This window comes from Solanum lycopersicum, chromosome 6 (assembly GCF_036512215.1).
Source record: "Solanum lycopersicum chromosome 6, SLM_r2.1".
Classification (NCBI taxonomy): domain Eukaryota; kingdom Viridiplantae; phylum Streptophyta; class Magnoliopsida; order Solanales; family Solanaceae; genus Solanum; species Solanum lycopersicum.
In genome coordinates, this window is record NC_090805.1 from 38,321,565 (window position 1) to 38,342,789 (window position 21,225).

Genomic DNA, 21,225 nt, shown 5'->3' on the forward strand with positions numbered 1-21,225 from the left:
GGCGCCTGATCCATGGCCTAATAACAACAAAAATTTGAGGAATTTGTGCGATTTCTAAATAGTGCCTGTGGATGCAGATATGGATGTGAGAAATAATCCGAGTATACGTTATAGTTCCCCAATTCAATATAGAGGCCCTTATAAATTTTATTGAGAAAAATATTTTGGGTTCTCTGAGCACTTGGTCCATGGCTAATAGACACAGAAAAAATTAAGAAATTCGCGCAATTTCTTAAAAAGAGAAAGTTGATTCAAAAGTGGTGAGGGTATATTAGATGGTTCCCCAACTCAATATGTAGGTCCTCATAAATGTTTTTGAGAAACTTTATTTGGGTGATTCGGGCGCCAAATTAATGGGCTAATTAATACATTCTAAAAGTTGACAAATTTGCGTGATTCCTAAAAAAGGGCTTGTAGATGAGAAAATGGACGTGAAAAAATAATTTGAGTATACATGATGATTCCCTAACTCTATACAAAGGTCCTTATAAATTTTTTGAAAGAGAAATTTAGGTGCTCGAGACACCATATCCATGGGCTAATACGTACGAAAAATTAAGAAATTCACGCAATACCTAAAAATTGCATGTAGATGCGAAAATAAGAGTGAAAAAAATGTGTGACTATAGAGGATGGTTCTTAAATTAACGAAAGTCCTCTTAATGTTCTTTGAGAAAAAAGGAGTGTTTCGATCCCCAATTCTTCAGGCTAATACACACAAAAAATTGAGTAATTTGCGTAATTCCTAAAAAAGGGCCTCTAGATGCTGAAATGGATGTTAAAAAAATGGTTTTAATAAGCGTGACGGTTCCCAACTCAATATAGAAGTCCTTAAAGATTTTTTGAGAATTTTTTTGAGTGATTTGGGCACCAGATCAATAGGCTAATACACACGAAAAACATAGGAATTTCTGCGATTCCAAAAAAGGTATGTGAATGCGGAAATGGACGTGAAAATAAGTATGTGAGATTATACGCGATGGTTCCCCAACTCAATATAGACGTTCTTATAAAAATTTTTAGGAAACTAATTGGGTGTTTCGGACGCTAGATCCATGAGCTAATACACATAAAAATTGAGAAATTTGCGCGATTCCAAAAAAAGTCCATCAAATAAAAAAATGGGCGTGAAAGAAATTGTGTGAGTATACCTGATGGTTCCCCAACTCAATACGGAGGTCTTGATAAAATTATTTGAGAAAAAATATTGGAGTTCATGACGCCAGATCCATGGGCTTATACACGCAAAAATTGATGAATTTGCGCAATTTTAAATAAAGGGCTTGTAGATGCAGAAATGGGCATGAAAATTTTAGTGTGATCATATGTTATGGTTCCCCAACTCAATATGGAGGTTGTTATAATGCTTTTTGGGAAAAAAGATTGGGTTCTCCAAAAGCCATATTCATCGGCTAATACAAATAGAAAATTGAGAAATTTATGCAATTACTAAAAAGGGCGAGTAATTGAGGAAATGGATATAAAAAAAATAGTGTGAATATACATGATGGTTACTCAATAAGTATGTCCTCATAAAGTATTTTGGGAAAAATAATTTTGGGTGTTTCGGGATCCAGATCCATGGAGTAATACACATGAAAAATTGATGAACTTATGCGATTCCTAAGAAAAGGCATGTAAATATGCAAATGAGCTTCAAAAAATGGTGTGAGTATACACGAATGTTTCCAACTCAATACAAAGGTCCTCATAATGTTTTTTAAGAAAAAATTGGGGTGTTTTGTGCGCCAGATCCGTGGGCTAATACACACGAAAAATTGAGAAATTTGCATGATTCCAATAAAAGGGCCTCTAGATACGGAAATGTGTGTGAATGAAATAGTGTGAGTATTCGTGATGGTTCCCAAACTCAATAATAAGTTCTTCATAATGCTTTTGATAAAAAGAATTTGGGTGCTTCGGGATCCAGACACACATAGGCTAATACACCTGAAAATTGAGCAATTTGTGAGATTCTAAAAATGGGCCTGTAGATGATGAAATTGACGTGAAAAAATGGTGTGAGTATAAGTTATAGTCCCCCAACTCAATAAGGAGGTACTCATAAATTTTTTTGAGAAAGACAATTTGGGTGACTTAGGCGCCAGATCATTGAGATTATACATAGGAAAATTTAGGAATATTTGCGATTTCTAAAAAGGACTTATAAATTCACAAATGGGCGTGAAATAATTGGTGGGAGTATACGTTATAGCTCCCCAATTCAATACGAAGTCCTCATAATATTTTTGAGAAAAAAATTTAGGGTGCTCTGGCGCCAAATCCATGGTCTTATACGCATGAAAAGTTGAGGAATTTGAGCAAAGGATTAGTAAATACAAAAATGTGCTTGAAAAAAATAATGTGAGTAAACATGATGGTTACCCAACTTAATAAGGAGTTCCTCACAAAATTTTTGACAATATTGTTTGTTGCTCCAGGCCCTTGATCCGTTGGCATCAACACACGAAAAATTAAGGAATTTAGGCGATTTCTAAAAAGGGCTTGAAGATGTGGAAATGGGAGTGAAATAATAAGTGCGAGTATATGTGATTGCTTCCCAACTCAATACGGATGTCCTCATAAAGTTTTTTTGAAATTTTTTTTTGGTGCTCTAGGCTCTAGATCTATAGGTTAATACACACGAAAATTGAGGACTTTGCCCAATTCCTATAAAGGGCCTCTAGTTGCGGAAACATACCTGAAAAATGGTGTGAGTATACGATTTGGTTCCCAACTCAATACGGAGGTACTCGTAATGCTTTTTTTGTTAAAAAATTAGGGTGTTTCGAGCGCCAGATCTGTGGACTAATAGACATGAAAAAATGAAGAATTTGTGTGAATCCGTAAAAAAGCCTATAGCTGCGGAAATGACATGAAAAAAAATTGTTTGAGTATACAAGTTGTTTCTCCATATAAATACGGAGTAGTCCATACTAATCCTGGTACTGTAAGGTCTTTTCCTAATTATCTTAGACCTCATCATTGATGTGTTAGTCTTATTTATAAGTGCAAACTATAAATATACGGGTAATCCATCCATTTACGTATTTTCCCGCGGTACTTATCTAATCTAGTATAACAGGATGAATAAGAAGACGATTTAATACATTTAGGTATAGGGGGTGAATCCGTCAATCGTATAGATAGAATATAATGATAGTAGGCTTGGGAGATCTTTGTAAGCCGCTTATACCATATATCCCTCTTTTTTTATTCTCATAAATTTTATTGAGAAAAAAGTTTCGGTGCTCTAGGTTCTTTATCCATGGGATAATACACACGAAATATTGAGGAATCTGCGTGGTTCCTAAAAAAAGGCCTCTAGATGTGGAAATGAGCATAAAAGAAATTATGTGAGTATACATGATGGTTCTGCAACTCAATACATAGGTTGTCGTAAAGTTTTTTGAGAAAATAAATTTGGGTTCTCCGAGCGCCAGATCCATCGGCTACTACACATGAAAAATTGAGAAACTTGTGTGATTCTTAAAAAAGGGTCGGTAGATGCGGAAATAGAAGTGAAAAAATGGTGTGCGTATGCATAATGATTCTCCAACTCAATAAGGAGATCTTCATAATGTTTTTTGAGAATTTTTTTGGGAGCTACAGGCATCAAATTCATCCATTGGCTAATACACATGAAAAATTGAGATATTTTAGCAATTCCCAGAAACGGCCTGTGGATGCAGCAAATAGGCTTGAAAAAAATAATGTGCGTATGCATGATGGTTCCCTGACTCAATAAGGAGGTCCTCATAAATATTTTTCAGAATAAAAATATGGGTACTATGGGCTATAAAACTGTGGGCTATTACGCCCCAAAAAATTGAGGAATTTGCATGATTCCTAAAATTGGCATGTAGATGCAGAATTGCATGTAAAAAAATGGTGCAAGTATATTTGATTGTTCCCCAACTTAATACGGAGGTCGCATAAAATAATTTGAGAAAAAAATTTGGTGCTCCAGGCACTAGATCCATCGGCTAATACAAATGAAAGATTGAGAAATTTGCGCAATTCCTAAAGAGGGGCCTCTAGATGTAGAAATGAACATGAAAAATGATGTGAGTATACATGACGGTTACTCAATATGAAGGTCCTCATAAAGTTTTTCGAATAAAATTAATTTGGGTGCTGCAGAAGCCAGATCCGTGGTCTAATACACATGAAAAATAGAGAAATTTGCGCAATACTTAAAATGGCCTATAAATGCGAAAGTAAGCTTGAAAAGTAGTATAAGAATACGTGATAGTTTTCCAACTCAATAATGATGTCCTACTGATGTTTCTTGAAAATAAAAATTTTCGGTGCTTCGAACGCCAGATTTATGGGCATAAACACACAAAAAAGTAAGGAATTTGCGTCATTTCTAATAAACGATGTGTAGATGCGGAAATGGGTGCGAAAAAAATAGTACGACTATACGTGATTGTTCCCAAGTCAATAATAGAGGTCCTCGTAAATTTTTTAAGAAAAGTTTTTTTGGTGCTCCAGGCAGAACACACAAAAGATTTTTAAGAGAGCTTGTACATGCGTAAATGGACATAAAAAATTGTGTTAGTATACGTGATGGTTCCCCAACTCAATAAGGAGGTCCTCATAAATTATTTTGAGAAAAAATATTTTGGCTACTCTAGGCACTAGATCCATTGGCTTAATATATAGAAAAATTGAGGGATTTGCACAATTTCCAAAAAAAAGACATGTAAATGGAAAATGAATGTGAAAAAAATGATGCGAGTATATTTTATAATCCCCAACTCAACACAGAGGTCCACATAAAAGTTTTTAAAAATAAATTTTTTGTTGCTTCTGGCGCCAGATCCATGGGCTAATACATGCAAAAAATCAAGAAATTAGTGCAATTCATATATTAAGAGCCTAGAAATGCGGAATCGAACATGAAAAAAATGGTGCGATTATACATGGTATTTCCTAAATCAATATAGAGGTCCTTATAAATTTTTTTGAGAAAAAATATTTTAGGTGTTCTAGCGCCAGATCCTTGGGCTTAATACACACGAAGAATTGAGTAAATTGCGCGATTTCTGAAAAAAGACATGTAAATGCGAAGATAAGCGTGAAAAAATGGTTAAAGTATATGTTATGATTAACCAACTAAATACGGAGGTCCTCATAAAGCTTTTTGAGAGAAAAAAATGTTGGTGCTCTTGGCGCTAGATCCATAGGATATACATGAAAAATAATATAAATTGCACAAATTCTAAAAAAATGTCTGTACATACGAAAATAGGCTACAAAAAATAGTGTGAGTATTGATGATGATTCCCCAAATCAATAAGGAGGTCCTCATACATTTTTTTAGAATAAAATTTTGGGTGCTCCGAGCGCTAGAACCGTGGACTAATACAATAAAAAAAATTGAGAAATTTGTGTAATTCTTAAAATGGGTATGTATATGCGGAATAGGCGTAAAAAAATGAAGTGAGTATACGTGATTGTTCCCCAACTCAACACGGAGTTCCTCATAAAGTTTTTGAAAAATAAAATTGGGTGCTCTGGACACTAGATCCATGGGTCAATACACATGAAATATTGAATGATTTATACGATTCCCAAAAAAGGGCCTGTAGATACGAAACTAGGCATAAAAAAATGGTGTGAGTATACGTGATGTTTCTCCAACTCTATTTGGAGGTATTCATAAAGATTTTTTAGAAATAAAATTTGGGTGCTCCCGACGCCAGATCCATAAGTTAATATATACATGAAAAATTGAGAAATTTGCATGATTCCTAAAAAGGGTCTGTAGATGATGAAATGGACGTGAAAATATAGGTATGAGTATATGTGATGGTTACAAATATAATACAGAGGTCCTCATAAAGTTTTTTAGAATTTTTTTTTTGGTTCTTCTATGCCAGATCAATGGGCTAATAAACACGAAAAATTGAGAAATTTGCGCAATTCATAAAAAAGGGGTTTGTAGATGTGAAAATGATCTTGAAAAAATGGTGTGAGTATATCTGCTGATTCCTGGACTCAATAAGGAGGTCCTCATATTTTTTTTTTTGAATAAAATTGTTGGTGCTCTGGGCGCCAGAATTGTGGGCTAATACACATGAAAAACTGAGGATTTTTGTGTGATTCCTTAAAAGGGCTTGTAGATGCGAAAATGGGCATGAACAAATGGTGCGAGTATATACGTGATTGTTTCCCTACTCAATATAGAGGTCATCATAAAGCTTTTTGAGAAAAAATGGGTGCACTGGGCATCATATCAATGGGCTAATACAAACGAAAAATTGAGGAATTTTTACGTGATTTTTAAAAGAGGGCCCGTAGATGCAAAAATGGACATGAAAAAATTGTGTGAGTATAAGTGATGGTTCCCCCACTCTATACGGAGGTGCTCATAAATTATTTTGAGAAAAAAAGATTTTGGGTGCTCTAGGAGCCAGATACATGAGCTAATTACACACAAAAATTGAGAAATTTACACGATTTCTAGAAAAGACATGTAAATGCAGAAATACGCGTGAAAAAAATGGTGCGAGTATATGTGATGATTTCCTTAACATAAAACATGGAATTAATAGAGATGCTTTAGACACATTGAAAGTTATATAAAGAATATGCAATGCAAATTAGGTTAAAAAGAGTAGTTTTAATTAAAGACTTAAACTATAGAGGTCAAGTTTGTGCAAAACCTTGAAGAACTCATCAGTCTTTCTAATCCTATATATGTTCATATATAAATCAGTTAAAAAATCAGTCAATATGAAATTCGACAAGCTTTAATTGAATCATATTTACAAATATAATTGTTTGGGAGCATGAAACATGAAGTACTTATATTTTGTAATTTGTACTTATAGTAGTTCGTATCTTAAAGTGTGTTTATCTCTTATTGTTGGGTAAGACTACAATTTTATTTTTTTTTAATAACTAATCCATTGAACAATAAAAACTTGAATATGTATACAGAAGAATCCAGATATCCCATATCGGCAAATAAAAAAGATGGAGATGGAAGGAAAAGGTATAATAATGGGCCAACTAGAATGAAGTAACATACTTAACTTGACGGGGTCATTTGGTGATCATTAAGGCATGTCCTAGGCTTGTTGCCTTCATTGCACTTTGGAGTGGTGCTTGCCTAATGTCGGCCCAAGTGGTCGAGTCTACGTTATAATTTGTTGCTGAGGGGGCCTGCTTTCGCGCGGCCCCTACCATTTCTTGTTTATTCTTTGGTGGGCTGTGGATCTAAATAATTTTTGTGTTGCTAAGTGGCCACTCTCTAACCCAATGTAGTTGAATTTATATAACTGCGAAGATAATTTTAATTGAACCTATGCTAAAACTAACAGCAGGTAAGAACATGAGCAATCTCAGGATATATATATTATTTAATACTAATCATACTAAAGATATGTAAATCATATATATTATTATAAATGGGAAGCTCCAACCTTCAAAGTTGGATTATCATTTTGCCCCTCCACTAAATCAAAATAGATTAATTTATTTTTAAATACTAATATTTAATTACATAATGGTATAATATGAAATCAAACAACTACACTTTAGTTTTTAGTTATGACATTATAATTGTAAATAAATAGGTTAAATTAGAGTAGAAAACAATAATGTATGGAACTCTTCGAATTTTGTGATTCTTTGAATTTTGAAATTAACATAAATTTATCTTATCATAAAACAATAATGTATAAAACTCTTCAAAGTTTGTAATTCTTTGAATTTAGAAACTAAAATAAATGTATCTATCATGATTTTATGTGCCCCATTAAAAAATTTTGGTAGATGAAAAGACAATCAAATATCATTATAAATGCCAGTAATTGCTTCCTAGGTCATCACATTCCTTCTTTTTCTATCATCTACTATTCTCTTTTCTTCTTCCTAAACTATGATACGAGTACATGTCGTCAAGAAGCTAACTGGGGAGAAGAACAAATAGCTTTATTCTGAAATTAAAAGACAAGCAAGAGAAGTTTTCTTACAGTATAATTCAACGGTTAAACTTAACAGTATAAGATATGACTTATATATTTCTTTAGATCTTTTTTAGGTTAGATTACGATTTTAAGTTTTTCGTTTTCATTTTGGAGTTAAGGTATGGTTGTCCAAAATGGATTTGGTATGCAACCCATATTTTTATGTAATTATGTATTTGTATTGTTGTGAAAAAAAATTTCTTTGTATTTTGTGTTATTATGCTTTTAGGGGTGTGTTTGGTATGAAGGAAAATGTTTTCTAGAAAATGTTTTCTTGGAAAACAAGTAGATTTTGGACTTATTTTCTCATGTTTGGTTGGTGCGCAGAAAATATTTTCTGAAAATGTTTTTTAATGTTTAATTTATGAATGAAAAATGTTTTTGAGGAACATCTTTTATTTTTACTAGAGTAGAAAATAATTTATGAAATTGAAAATATATTTTAAAAATACTTTTTTTTGGAGTAGTGGTGGTGGGGGTGTGGGGGGATAGTGGGGGTGGGGGAAGGGGGAGGGGGTAGAAGTGAAAAAATAAAAATTTGAAATTGATAGTATTTTTAAAAAGCAAAAATAATTTTTTCGGGGGTTGGGGGTTGAGGGGGCTGGTAGGGGGGGGGGGGGGAGTGGGGGAGGCAGGAGTTTAAAAATAAAAATTTAAAGTTGAAAATATTTTTAAAAAGTAAAATTAATTTTTTGGAGAGGGTTGTTGGGGAGAGGGGAGGTGGTTAGGGATCGGGTGAAAAAATAAAATTTTGAAATTGATAAAATTGATGTTTTTTCCAAAAAAAAAATTATTTTGAAATTGGAGGAGAGCTTTGGAAATTTTTTTTCTTAATTTTTTAAGGGAAGTCATTTTCCTTAATTTTGAGGAAAATGAGTTGATTTGGAAAACATTTTCCAAAACTTTTGCCCCAACCAAACATGCGAAAATTGGAAAACATTTTCCAGAAAATATTTTCCTTCATACCAAACACACTTTAAGTGATATTTAATTGATAAAACTTCTATTAATATAATACATGATGAATTTGATAATATTTGAATAGTTTATACAAAATATGCTTTTGTTTAAATAGAAGTAATTTATATATATATATATATATATATAAAATCAAATATTACTTCGTGGGACTAATGTGCAAGGCACGTGTCAAGAACTAGTATTATGAAATAAAAAAACTTTAAAAAAAACGAATACTAAAACTGTAAGTCAAACCAACCCATATATAGTCGGGTTCTTTTTTCTATACCAAACTAAATCAAACCAAACCACTATCCAAGTTTTTTTCCGATTTGACTCATTTTGTGGTTGTTTCTATTATCGATTCGAATTTGTACACCCCTAAGCGTTGGTGGACAAAACGAACCCTCTTCTCCGCTAAAGCGAAACATCATATTTATGCAAAATGGAGTAAAAATGTAATACATAACGAAGTGGGCTCATATGAACTCACTTGACCAACCGTAGGTCAACCCAAGATGGTGGAGCCAACATTTTTTGAAGGGCGTGCAAAATTTAAAGAAGCAACTAACCAAAAAAATTTAGTGAGTCAATTCACATCTATTTTGCTCAATATAATGACTTTATCATCGTTCAAGAACGTCATCAAGTTCTCTATTCTCCCCTTAAATTCATCAAATTTAGAGAAAGTGAAGGTATATCAGTGGTGGCGCTCATATATTTCTCTCTTTGTCATGTAATTTGGCGGTTGCTTACATGTTACATAATTTGCATTGTGAAATAATATAATCTATTCAAAATTGCTATTTAACTAAATATTGACCCATAATTTAAGTATTTTAATAGTTTATAACAAATGAATAATATGCTTTAGCTAATTTTTGTATATATCATCTACAGGTTCTTCATACAAATTTATCATCTTTGGAAAATAGAAGAACTATTATTAAACTAGTGGAATAAAAAAAAACTTTTAAAAATAATTAAGGATAGAATCTCTATCTTAGCTAATATATGAAAAGTCAACAAAAGAATTATTTTTGCTTGGAATTGACTTATTTAAAAAATTAGGTTTGTTACGTTTACAGACTATTTAATTTACATAAATTTACTTTGCCATATTCAAATATAATGAAAATAGTGAACAAAATTCATATATTAGAGATGAGTAATGGATGGTTAGTCATTCTAATTTTTCCTGAAATGATTTAGTGTGAAAAGAAATTTATACCTATATTAAAAATAAGTAAAGAGAGTTATTCATTCAACCTTTTTCCTAAAATGATTTTGTGAATATATTTTATTTTTAATCTTTGAATCGCATGTTTATAACATGAAGCTAAAAGTAATAATATGAAATAAAAAAGTAAAATAATAAAGATTTTTTTTCTATTTACAAAGTGTATCTTAATACGTATAATTTTTCAATTAGACAATCATCGCCAATTTTGTTAACATTTGGCTGCCACTTGGCAACATGTCATACTTCTACACTTACTTAATATAGAAGATTTTCCTTTTAAGTAAATTCATCATTGTACTTGGGCGGATCTTTCTTTACAATGCATTTTTTGTCTTTCCTTAAATAGTGAGCACTCCTTTTCCTTTCTCTTTCAGTTTTACTGAAAACTCATTTTCTCTCAGGTGGACTAACATATGGCGGCGGGTGCTTACCGGAAGGACACCAACACTATTCAGCTGGAAGTGATGTTGCCGGATCTTACTCCTCTCTTTCCGGAAATCCCTCTCAACGAATATGGTATCAAATCAACTCTGTATCTGTTTAAAATCCTATTGAGAAAGAAGAGACAATTAGGATTTCTACATATTTTTTGCTCAATAGGGTGGATCTGTAGAAATTAGGGTTTTGACATTTATTTTTTAGTTATGAATTTAATTTTTATGACTTTTAGAAACTAGGATTTATTCATATACTTTTTCAGTCAGAAACTTAGTTGTTATGACTTGTAGATACTAGGGTTTATTAAATTAGTCAAAACTTCTTAATTTTATGGCTTGTTGAAAATAGAGTTTGTTCATTTGCCTTTTCAATTAAAAACTTAATTTTTATGCTTTTTGTTGTGGTTGGTGTAATATAGTTATGATAGAAATTAGAATACTCACCAAAAATGTCCTGTATACTCATCGAGAAAGTCTTTGGTATTACTGAAGTAAGTGGAAGAAATAAAAGACAAAGTTGTAGTATATGTTTGTAGTCCGCGTGAATAGAGCAATGCAATTTATTTGGACTGAATATTAGAGCTATTTTAGTAGCTTTTATACATTAGATGAACCTTTGGTGTAAAGGCTTATTTAGTAGTGGTGAATCTATAGTATCCCATTGAGGTTGACAGTCATTGTAAAACTAACTAAAAAGAGGAGAGAACTCAATCACATTGTCACCTTGATACTAGCAAGGATTCGTGTATGTTAGCAATGATTCCTGCATCATAAACAATTCACATCAGTCCCTAATGTGCTTCAAGATAGCTAGGAAATGATTTCAATCGTCATGGGCAGATGATGATAAAAGACGATAGTCCAAGAGAGTTTAAATTAGGGCTAGGTAGTTAGAACTAGTGTTGAAGGGAGCATGAAGCGAATAAAATCAACAATGTCTTGCTTCACTTTGAGTGAAGCAAAGTGTTTGCTTCACCAAAGAAGAGCACATTTTATAAAGAAAGAAAGACTAGCACACATTTTAAAGAAAGGCTAAAATAGACCTTCTACAATGACAGTGCATATAAGCAAATCTTCAATTTTAAATGCTAATATATGTATCACAAAATTCTTCAAAATACAAGAAAAATCAATATTAAAATAGAGACTTTAGCAATCAAAGGGTGGATCTAGGGGTTTTTTCCAGGGTATATATATATAGATAAATTTATTTTGAATCGCCTAAACATAAGATTAGAGGTTGACTCATGATTTAGGGGTTTAAAATTTATCTTGAGCTTTCAAGTTCAAATTTCATGCACTGAATTTTTATTTTTTGAACCCATTTAGTTAAAATTCTGCATCCACCACTAGTTACAGCTCATGTATTTTCATGAGAATGATTCTTGAAGTAGGTTAACAACTTTAATTTATTGCACTAAATTTCAAGTATAATAATTTAATTATTATATAATACGATTTTAGTATATAATTTATGTCAAACTATTATCTTCACTTGTTGATACAACTCAATTTTAACAAAGTTAATTATCTACCTAAGTTAGATGACAAAAATCTATGATTATCTTTTTTTTGTAGCGTTACAGTAATTATAGAAAAAGTAATGAAAAATATGTTTAACAAAATCAAAAGAGAGAGAGAGAGAGAGAGAGGGGTCTAAATCATGAAAAGCACTAAAAAGATTACTAAGTTCACAATCATATATGTATATAAATATTAAGGAATTCTTTTTAATACATATATACTAAACCTTATTTGGTTATGATGCTGATATTTGTTGCACATAATTTTACTATTCTTTTCTTGTTTGGTTTCAGTGCTAAATGATATTTGTTTGTGCTGATTTTCCCCTTTTTAGAAGCTCCAAGTAGTCCTTTCTATTATGACAGTGATGATGAATGGGAAATGATGAGATTGAGAAGCACAGCTTCTATCGAAGCATCCTATGAACACTACCTCCGTACTGGGGTAATTAGTTTTTATTTCCTTTTGAGGTTAGTTTCGTACGTAATACTGTATAAGTATAATATAGTGGTAAAATTTCCAGGAAATTTTGTCCTATGAGTCCATACTTAGTGTAATTATGGGCATTGAGGATGTTGGAATGGTACCAGAAGATATCCTTCCTTCAAATGCTAGCAGTACATTGTATGTAGTGGGTTTGCCTGAGGACTGTACAACAAGAGAGGTGGCACGTATCCTTTTCTTGTGAGGAAATTAGATTCTTGTTTTATTTATGGCCCGTTTTAGTTTTTTCCTTTACTTCAGTTTTTGCAGACATATTCCGCCATTTTGGAGGTTACAAAGAAGTTAGGCTCGTACCAAAACCATCAATATATGTAAGAATATATACGTTTCAAATCATCATTTACTGATTAAAAATTCTGTCTACTGTTATTTTGGATTATCAACTTAATTAATTATATATGCAGCCTGGAGCCAATAACTTGATTCTTTGCTTTGTTGATTTTCTGAGTCCGCTTCATGCAGCTGCTGCAATGGATGCCTTACAAGGTGAGCTTCACATTCTCTTCTTTCTACCTCATAATTATGAATGCTCAATTTATAATTAATCAGAGTACTAAACAAAATTGGTGTTGTGTGAATATTCTAAAATTTTGGTCTTCAAAATTTCATACAAGTGTGGAAGCTGCTCTACATGTGCCTTTTGACTTGTCATTTCATGAATCGATTGCTGCTTGAAAGAAAATTGTCAGACAATTTGCTAGTGTACACCAATCTACGAAAGAAAAATTTGATGGAATGGCGTAGTAAAACTAATTAAATCTTGCAGGTTATAAATTCGACCTTGGTAAGCATGATTCAGGAAACTTATTGCTGCAATTTGCTCGCAATCCTGGTGCGAGGTCAGTCAGGTCAGGTGGAGGGAATCGTTGAAAATGTTGAAACTATGTGTATTTACAGGTACAAACCTTAGGTGCGCTTGACCCTTTTAATATCGATGACCAAAACATACGGTTATACAAAGTTACTAAATTGTGGAACTATACTTTTGTGTAGGACTTGCCATGTTTTGAGAGCGAAGTTATGATGCAAGCGTGTTTATCTGATCATGTATATTAACTGTAGCTGGTGCTTAGCAGTTCGAAGACAAAGTTGCTTGTCAGATCAAATTGTTTAAATTTCTTTTTAAAATTTGCTACAACTAATGTCATTATCAACTTGTGCTCTTTTGTTTAGAGTCTGATTGCAATCATATAGGTCTCGAGACTTTTTAAGGTTAATCCTTGCTAGAAAGTGTATGTGCTTTAATTCCATGGTGATGGTGATGGTTTGTGGATTTTTATTTGGAGTCAATGAAAGCACTTACTATATATTGTATATGTAGAGTCTCCCAATGTCTATATTATCCATTCTGAATGCTCTCCCCCTTACAGTCTCTAAAAATCCTTGTGAAAAACGTAACGACTTTTACGCAGAGGTAGCTATTATCTTACCAAATGCTAACAAGGATTGCCTTTCCCTTAAAAACAATGGATTGCTGTAAAGGCTGGAGTAGGAAGCTCGCCATGAATGATAACTTGAGAAAAAAAAGTCCTAAACACTAATTCCAAGATGAACCAAAACATCAGAAAGAAATCCCAAGTCTAGTACTTCTTTCTTCCGCTTTATTGATATTGTTGAATGTTCGGCCTTCACTTGAAAAATTCTCTTGATTTGTGATTTTGCGAAAGACAATTTTTTTCTTCTTTAGCTTTATGCTTGTATAGAGTTTAATTAAACCTTAGTCGCCTTCATTCTTCTCCCAGTTTAACTTGGATTGATGTTTTGAACATGTTTTCCTATTTTATGAGTGATCTCTTCCCGCCTCTTTATTTATTTTTGGAACATGTGTGTGAACCTGGTTCATAAAATAAACCTTGCACCATAGGAGTACTACTTTTTTTGTTTTAAATAATTAGATATTTAGAAGTAATTTTCGATTTAGGTGAACACAGTCACTCATTTATAAATAAATTTTCATTTTAAGTGAATTCTTTATTTAGCTTCGCCTATGAGAGAAGACAGAAAAATTTCTAACTAGTCTTTCCTTAAATTCATCAAATTCATAAAAAGTAAAGTGTATCAATGGTGAACACTCATATATATATATATATATATATATATATATATATATATATATATATATTTCTCTCTTTGTTATGTAACATGGATATATATATATATATATCTTTGTTATGCAACATGGCGGATGCTTACATGTTACATAATTTGCATTGTGAAATAATATAATCTATTGAAAATTGCTATTTAACTAACTATTGACCCATAATTTAAGTATTTTAATAGTTTATAACAAATGAATAATAAGCTTTAGCTAATTTTGTATATATCATCTATAAGTTCTTCATACAAAATTTATCATCTTCCGAAAATAGAAAAACTATTATATTAAACTAGTGTAATAAAAAAAATTTACAAAAATTGTGGATAGAATATATATCGCAACTAATATATGAATAGTCAACAGAAGAATCATTTTTGCTAAGAATTGACTTATTTAAAAAATTAGATTTTTTACGTTTACAGACTATTTTATTTGCATAAAGTTCCTTTGCCATATTCAAATATAATGAAAATAGTGAAAAGAATTCATATATTAGTGATGAGTAATGGATGGTTAGTCATTCTAATTTTTCCTGAAATGATTTAGTGTGAAAAGAAATTTATACCTATATTAAAAATAAGTAATGAGAGTTATTCATTCAAACTTTTTCCGAAAATGGTTTTGTGAAAATATTTTATTTTTAATCTTTGAATCACATGTTAATAACATGAAGCTAAAAGTAATAATATGAAATAAAAAATTTAAAAAATAAAGAATTTTTTTCTATTTACAAAGTGTATCTTAATATGCATAATTTTTTAATTAGACAATCATCGCCAATTTTGTTAACATTAGGCTGCCACTTGGCAACATGTGATACTTTTACCTTACTTAATATAGAAGATTTTCATTTTAAGTAAATTCATCACTTAACGGATCTTTCTTTACAATGCATTATTTTTGTCTTTCCTTAAATAGTGAGCACTCCTTTTCCTTTCTCTTTCAATCTTAGTGGAAAGTCATTTTCTCTCTGGTGGACTAACATATGGTGGCGGGTGCTTATCGGAAGGACACCATCACTGTGCAGCTGTAAGTGATGTCGCCGGATCTTACTCCTCTCTCTCCGGAAATCCCTCTCAATGAATATGGTATATAATCAACCCTGTATCTGTTTAAAATCCTATCAAGAAAGAAGAGACAATTAAGATTTCAACATATTTTTTGGTCAATAGGATGGATCTGTAGAAATTAGGGTTTTTACATTAATTTTTTTAGTTAAGAATTTAATTTTTATGACTCGTAGAAACTAGGATTTATTCATATACTTTTTCAGTCAGGAACTTAATTGTTAGGACTTGTAGATACTAGGGTTTATTAAATCAGTCAAAACTTAATTTTATGGTCTGTCGAGAATAGAGTTTGTTCATTTTCCTTTTGAATTAAAATTTTTTTTATGCTTTTTGTTGTGGTTGGTGTAATATAGTTATGATAGGAATTGAGAATACTTATTAAGAATGTCCTGTATACTCATCAAGAAAGTCTTTGGTATTACTGAATTAAGTGGAGGAAATAAAAAACAAAGTTGTAGTATATGTTTGAAGTCCGCGTGAATAGGGCAATGCAATTTCTTTGTGCTGAATATTAGAGCTATTTTTATAGCTTTTATACATTAGATGAACCTTTTGGTGTAAGGGCTTATTTAGTAATGATGAATCTATAGTATCCCATTGAGGTTGATAGTCAGTGTAAAACTAGCTAAAAAGAGAAGAGAATTCCATCACATTGTCACCTGGATACTAGCAAGGTTTCTTGTATGTTAGCAACGATTCCTTCATCTTAAACAATTCACATCAGTCCTGATGTGTTGCAAGATAACTAGGAAATGATTTCAATCATCATGGGCAGATGATGATAAAAGGTGATAGTCCAAGAGAGTTTAAATTAGAACTAGTGTTGAAGGGAGTATGAAGCGAATAAAATTAACAATGTCTTGCTTCACTTTGAGTGAAGCGAAGTGTTTGCTTCACCAAAGTGGAGCACACGTTATAAAGAAAGAAAGACTAGCACACATTTTAAAGAAAGACTAAAATAGACCTTATACAATGACAATACATATAAGGAAATCTTCAATTTTAATTGCTAATATATGTATCACAAAATTCTTCAAAATACAAGAAAAATCAGTATTAAAATAGAGATTTAAGCAATCCAAGGGTGGATCTAGGGGGTTTTTCCAGGGGGTATATATATATATATATATAGATGATAAAAATATATTATTATCTTTTTTTTGTTGCATTACAGTAATTATAGAAAAAGTAATGAAAATATGTTTAAATAAATCAAAAGAAAGAGAGAGAGACAACGCTCTAAATCATGAAAAGCACTGAAAATATTACTCAGTTCACAATCATATATGTATATGTATATAAATATTTAGGAATTCTTTTTAATACATATATACTAAACCTTATTTGGTTATGTTAGGTTGATGTTGGTATTTTGTTGCACTTTATTTTACTATTCTTTTCTTGTTTTGTTTTAGTGCTAAATGATATTTGTTTGTGCTGATTTTCCCCTTTTTAGAAGCTCCAGAAGATATGCTTCCTCCAAATGCTAGCAGTACATTGTATGTAGAGGGTTTGCCTGAGGACTGTACAACAAGAGAGGTGGCACGTATCCTTTTCTTCTGTGGAAATTAGCTTATTGTTTTATTTATGGCCCATTCTAGTTTTTCCCTTTACTTCAGTTTTTGCAGACATATTCCGCCATTTTGGAGGTTACAAAGAAGTTAGGCTCGTACCAGAACCATCAATATATGTAAGAATATATACGTTTCACATCATCATCTACTAATTAAAATTTCTGTCTACTGATTATCAACTTATATGCAGCCTGGAGTCAATACCTTGATTCATTGCTTTGTTGATTTTGTGAGTCCGCTTCATGCAGCTGCTGCAATGGATGCCTTACAAGGTGTGCTTCACACTCTTTTTTCTACCTCATAATTATGAATGATCAATTTATAATTAATCAGAGTACTAAACAAAATCAATGTTGTGTGAATATTCTAAAATTTTGGTCTTTAAACTTTCGTACAAGTTGAAGGACATTTCATGAATGCTTGACAAAAATTGTCGGACAATTTGCTAGTGTACATCGATCTATGAAAGAGAAATTTGTTGGGATAATGGTGTAGTAAAATTAATCAAATCTTGTAGGTTATAAATTCGACTTTGATGAGCATGATCCAGGCAACTTAATGCTGCAATTTGCTCGCAATCCTGGTGAGACGTCAGCTGGAGGGGATTGTTGAAACTATGTGTATTTACAGGTACAAACCTTTGGTGCGCTTGACCCTTTTATTATCGATGACCATAACATACGGTTATACAAAGTTACTAAATTGTGGAACTATGCTTTTGTGTAGGACTTGCCATGTTTTGAGAGCGAAGTTCTGATGCAAGCGTGTTTCTCTGATCATGTATATTAACTGTAGCTGGTGCTTAGCAGTTTGAAGACAAAGTTGCTTGTCAGATCAAATTGTTTAAATTTCTTTTTAAATTCGCTACAACTTATGACATTATCAACTTGTGCTATGTTGTTTAGTGTGTGATTGCTATCATTTGGGTCTCGAGACTTTTTAAGGTAATCCTTGCTAGAAAGTGTATGTGCTTTAATTCCATGGTGATGGTGATGGTTTGTGGATTTTTATTTGGAGTCAATGAAAGCACTTACTATATATGGTATATGTAGAGTCTCCCAATGTCTATATTATCCATTCTGAATGACCTCCCCCTTACAGTCTCTAAAAATCCTTGTGAAAAACGTAACGACTTTTACGCAGAGGTAGCTATTATCTTACCAAATGCTAATAAGGATCGCCTTTCCATTAAAAACAATGGATTGCAGTAAAGGCTGGAGTCGAAAGCTTGCCATTAATGATAACTTGAGAAAAAAAGTCCTAAACACTAATTCCAAGATGAGCCAAAACAACATAATGAAATCCCAACTCTAGTACTTCTTTCTTCCGCTTTATTGATCTTGTTGAATGTTTGGCCTTCACTAGAAAAATTCTTTTGATTTCTGATTTTGCGAAAGACAATTGTTTTCTTCTTTAGCTTTGTGCTTGTATAGAGTTTGATTAAACCTTAGTCGGCTTCTACAAGAAAAGAAATTAATTTTCCTCAGAAAAATAATCTTTTTTCTTATGGAACTTGTTTGTCTCCTTACTTTTCCACATAGGAGTCGTTCACCTTCATTCTTCTCCCAGTTTAACTTGGATTGATGTTTTGTACATGTTTTCCTATTCTATGAGTGATCTCTTCCCGCCTCTTTATTTTATTTTTGGAACATGCATGTAAACCTGGTTCATGTTTTCATCATCAAAAGTTATTTGAGATTTTTGTCAAATCATCATCGTTGTCTCGAGTACCTAGTTTGTGTGTGGGCTTCGTGAGAGTAACGGTATGCAATGCAAGTTGGGATAAAAAAGAGTAGTATTAATTAAAGACTTAAACTAGACTGATGAAGTTTGTGTAAGACTGTAACGAGCATACTTAGCTTGCAACTAATCAATGCATAATCATTCCTTTTTGGCGAAATATACGGAGCTACTTAGTATTGAAGAAGTCGGTAAACTTTCTAATCCTAGTTTTAGATATAAAGCAATTTAAAAAACAGTCATATGAAACTCTACAAGCCTTAAATGAACCATAGTTATAGACATGAGCGGAAGTAGTAGTAGTTTGGGAATTGAGAGCACTAGTCACGAAGTAATTTTATTTAGTTTGTATCATAAAGTGCGTTCATCTTTTAATGTTGGCTAAGGCTAAAATCGTTGAGACAATTATCTAAATTTATGTTTTATCTTTTTTTTTTAATTACTTACCTGAATGGGGTCAATGGGTGATCGTGAAGATCCATGGCCTAGGCTTGTGACCTCCATTGCACTTTGGAGGGGTGCCTGCCTAAGGTTGGCCCAAGTGGTTTAGCGTACGTCATAATTTGTTGCTGAGGGGGCCTGCGTTCGCGTGGCCCCAACCAAATCTAGTTTAATCTTTGGTTTTAATTTTCCTCTGATATTCTAGCCCATCGTAGTTGAACAGATATTCTGTTATGCTATACTACTGCTGCTAAAATAGTTTAGTTGAACCTATGCAATAACTAACAGTATGTAAGATTATGAACAATCTCATGAATTATTATATATACTAAAGAGCAACATTAGGATGGAGTTGTTCAAATGACAATTTTGATTTTATACTTAATTTTATTGCCCTTTTAATAGAAGTGTTACTCAAATTTGTTTTTTGAAATTTGACGGCAAACTCATAATATATAGACATTACTTAAAATGTGATAGGACAAAAGTGGGCCTCGCCCGTCTTCTACTTGAATTTAAGTAACTACAGTTAGGAGAAAGATATTTAAGGCGATTCGGTCGGTTGATCTATGTGCTAATAAACACGAAAAATTGAAAAAATTACTTTGATTTTGATGGGCTTCTGATATTCTAGCCCAACTTAGTTGAACAGATATTCTGTTATGCTATATTAGTGCCGCTAAGATAGTTTAGCTGAACCTATGCTATAACTAACAGTATGTAAGATTATGAACAATCTCATGAATTATTATGTATACTAAAGAGCAACATTAGGATGGAGTTGTTCAAATGACCATTTTGATTTCATACTTAATTGTATTGCCCTTTTTATAGAAATGTTACTCAAATTTGTTTTTTGCCATTTGACTTCAAACTCATAATATAGAGACATTACTTAAAATATGATAGGAGAGCTGTGGGCCTCGCCCTTCTACTACTTGAACTTGAGTAACTGCAGTTAAGAGAAAGATATTTGAGGCGATTCGGTGGGTTGATCTATCTATGTGCTAATACACACGAAAAATTGCGAAATTTACGCGCTTTTTAAAAAATGGCCTCTAGATGTGAAAATTAGTGTGAAAAATAGTACGAGAATACGTAATAGTTCCCAAAATTCAATATGGAGGTATTCATAATATTTTTTTGAGAAAAACAATTGAGGTACTCCATAGGTCAGAACCATAGGCTAATTACACAAGAAAACTTGACTAACTTGCTTAATTCCTAAAAAGGGCTTGTAGATGCAGAAATGAGAGTAAAAATATTGATGTAAATATACATGACAGTTCCCCAACTCAATACAGAGGTCCTCATAAAGTTTTTAGAAAATAGTATTTAGGGTGCTCCACGCACCTGATCAATGAGATAATACAAACGAAAAAATGAGAAATTTGTGTAATTCCAAAAAACAATTTAGGGTGCTACAGGCGCCAAATCTATGGGCTAATACATACGAAAAATTGATAAATTTACGCAATCCATAAAAAAGGCCTCTGAATGCAGAAATGAGCATGGAAAAAAAGTTATGAGTATATGTGATAGTTCTCTTATTTAATACAGAAGTCCTCATAATTTTTTTTGACCAAAAACTTTTGGGTGCTCTTTGGCGCCAGATCCATGGCCTAAAACCAACAAAAATTTGAGGAATT

At 32.2% G+C, this 21,225-nt stretch overlaps 2 protein-coding genes and 2 non-coding genes across 4 annotated transcripts; all 4 read left to right on the plus strand.

The window, feature by feature from the left end:
- The first annotated feature begins 7,038 nt into the window (after nt 1-7,038).
- LOC112941754 (U1 spliceosomal RNA) lies at nt 7,039-7,197 on the plus strand. Its single transcript, XR_003247326.1, has one exon. It is a non-coding gene; the product is annotated as a U1 spliceosomal RNA (small nuclear RNA).
- Nucleotides 7,198-10,501: 3,304 nt separating this feature from the next.
- LOC101246436 (RNA-binding protein 2-like) lies at nt 10,502-13,867 on the plus strand. Its single transcript, XM_010323921.4, has 7 exons — nt 10,502-10,701; nt 12,481-12,590; nt 12,670-12,817; nt 12,900-12,961; nt 13,055-13,136; nt 13,417-13,547; nt 13,644-13,867. The coding sequence occupies exons 1-6, from the start codon at nt 10,599-10,601 to the stop codon at nt 13,518-13,520; spliced, it is 609 nt and encodes a 202-aa protein (XP_010322223.2). The 5' UTR covers nt 10,502-10,598; the 3' UTR covers nt 13,521-13,547; nt 13,644-13,867.
- Nucleotides 13,868-15,678: 1,811 nt separating this feature from the next.
- LOC138337070 (RNA-binding protein 1-like) lies at nt 15,679-18,438 on the plus strand. The gene is made up of 6 exons (XM_069298891.1): nt 15,679-15,839; nt 17,278-17,367; nt 17,450-17,511; nt 17,586-17,667; nt 17,913-18,025; nt 18,122-18,438. The coding sequence occupies exons 1-5, from the start codon at nt 15,788-15,790 to the stop codon at nt 18,005-18,007; spliced, it is 381 nt and encodes a 126-aa protein (XP_069154992.1). The 5' UTR covers nt 15,679-15,787; the 3' UTR covers nt 18,008-18,025; nt 18,122-18,438.
- Nucleotides 18,439-19,574: 1,136 nt separating this feature from the next.
- LOC112941749 (U1 spliceosomal RNA) lies at nt 19,575-19,734 on the plus strand. Its single transcript, XR_003247321.2, has one exon. It is a non-coding gene; the product is annotated as a U1 spliceosomal RNA (small nuclear RNA).
- The last annotated feature ends 1,491 nt before the right edge of the window (nt 19,735-21,225 follow it).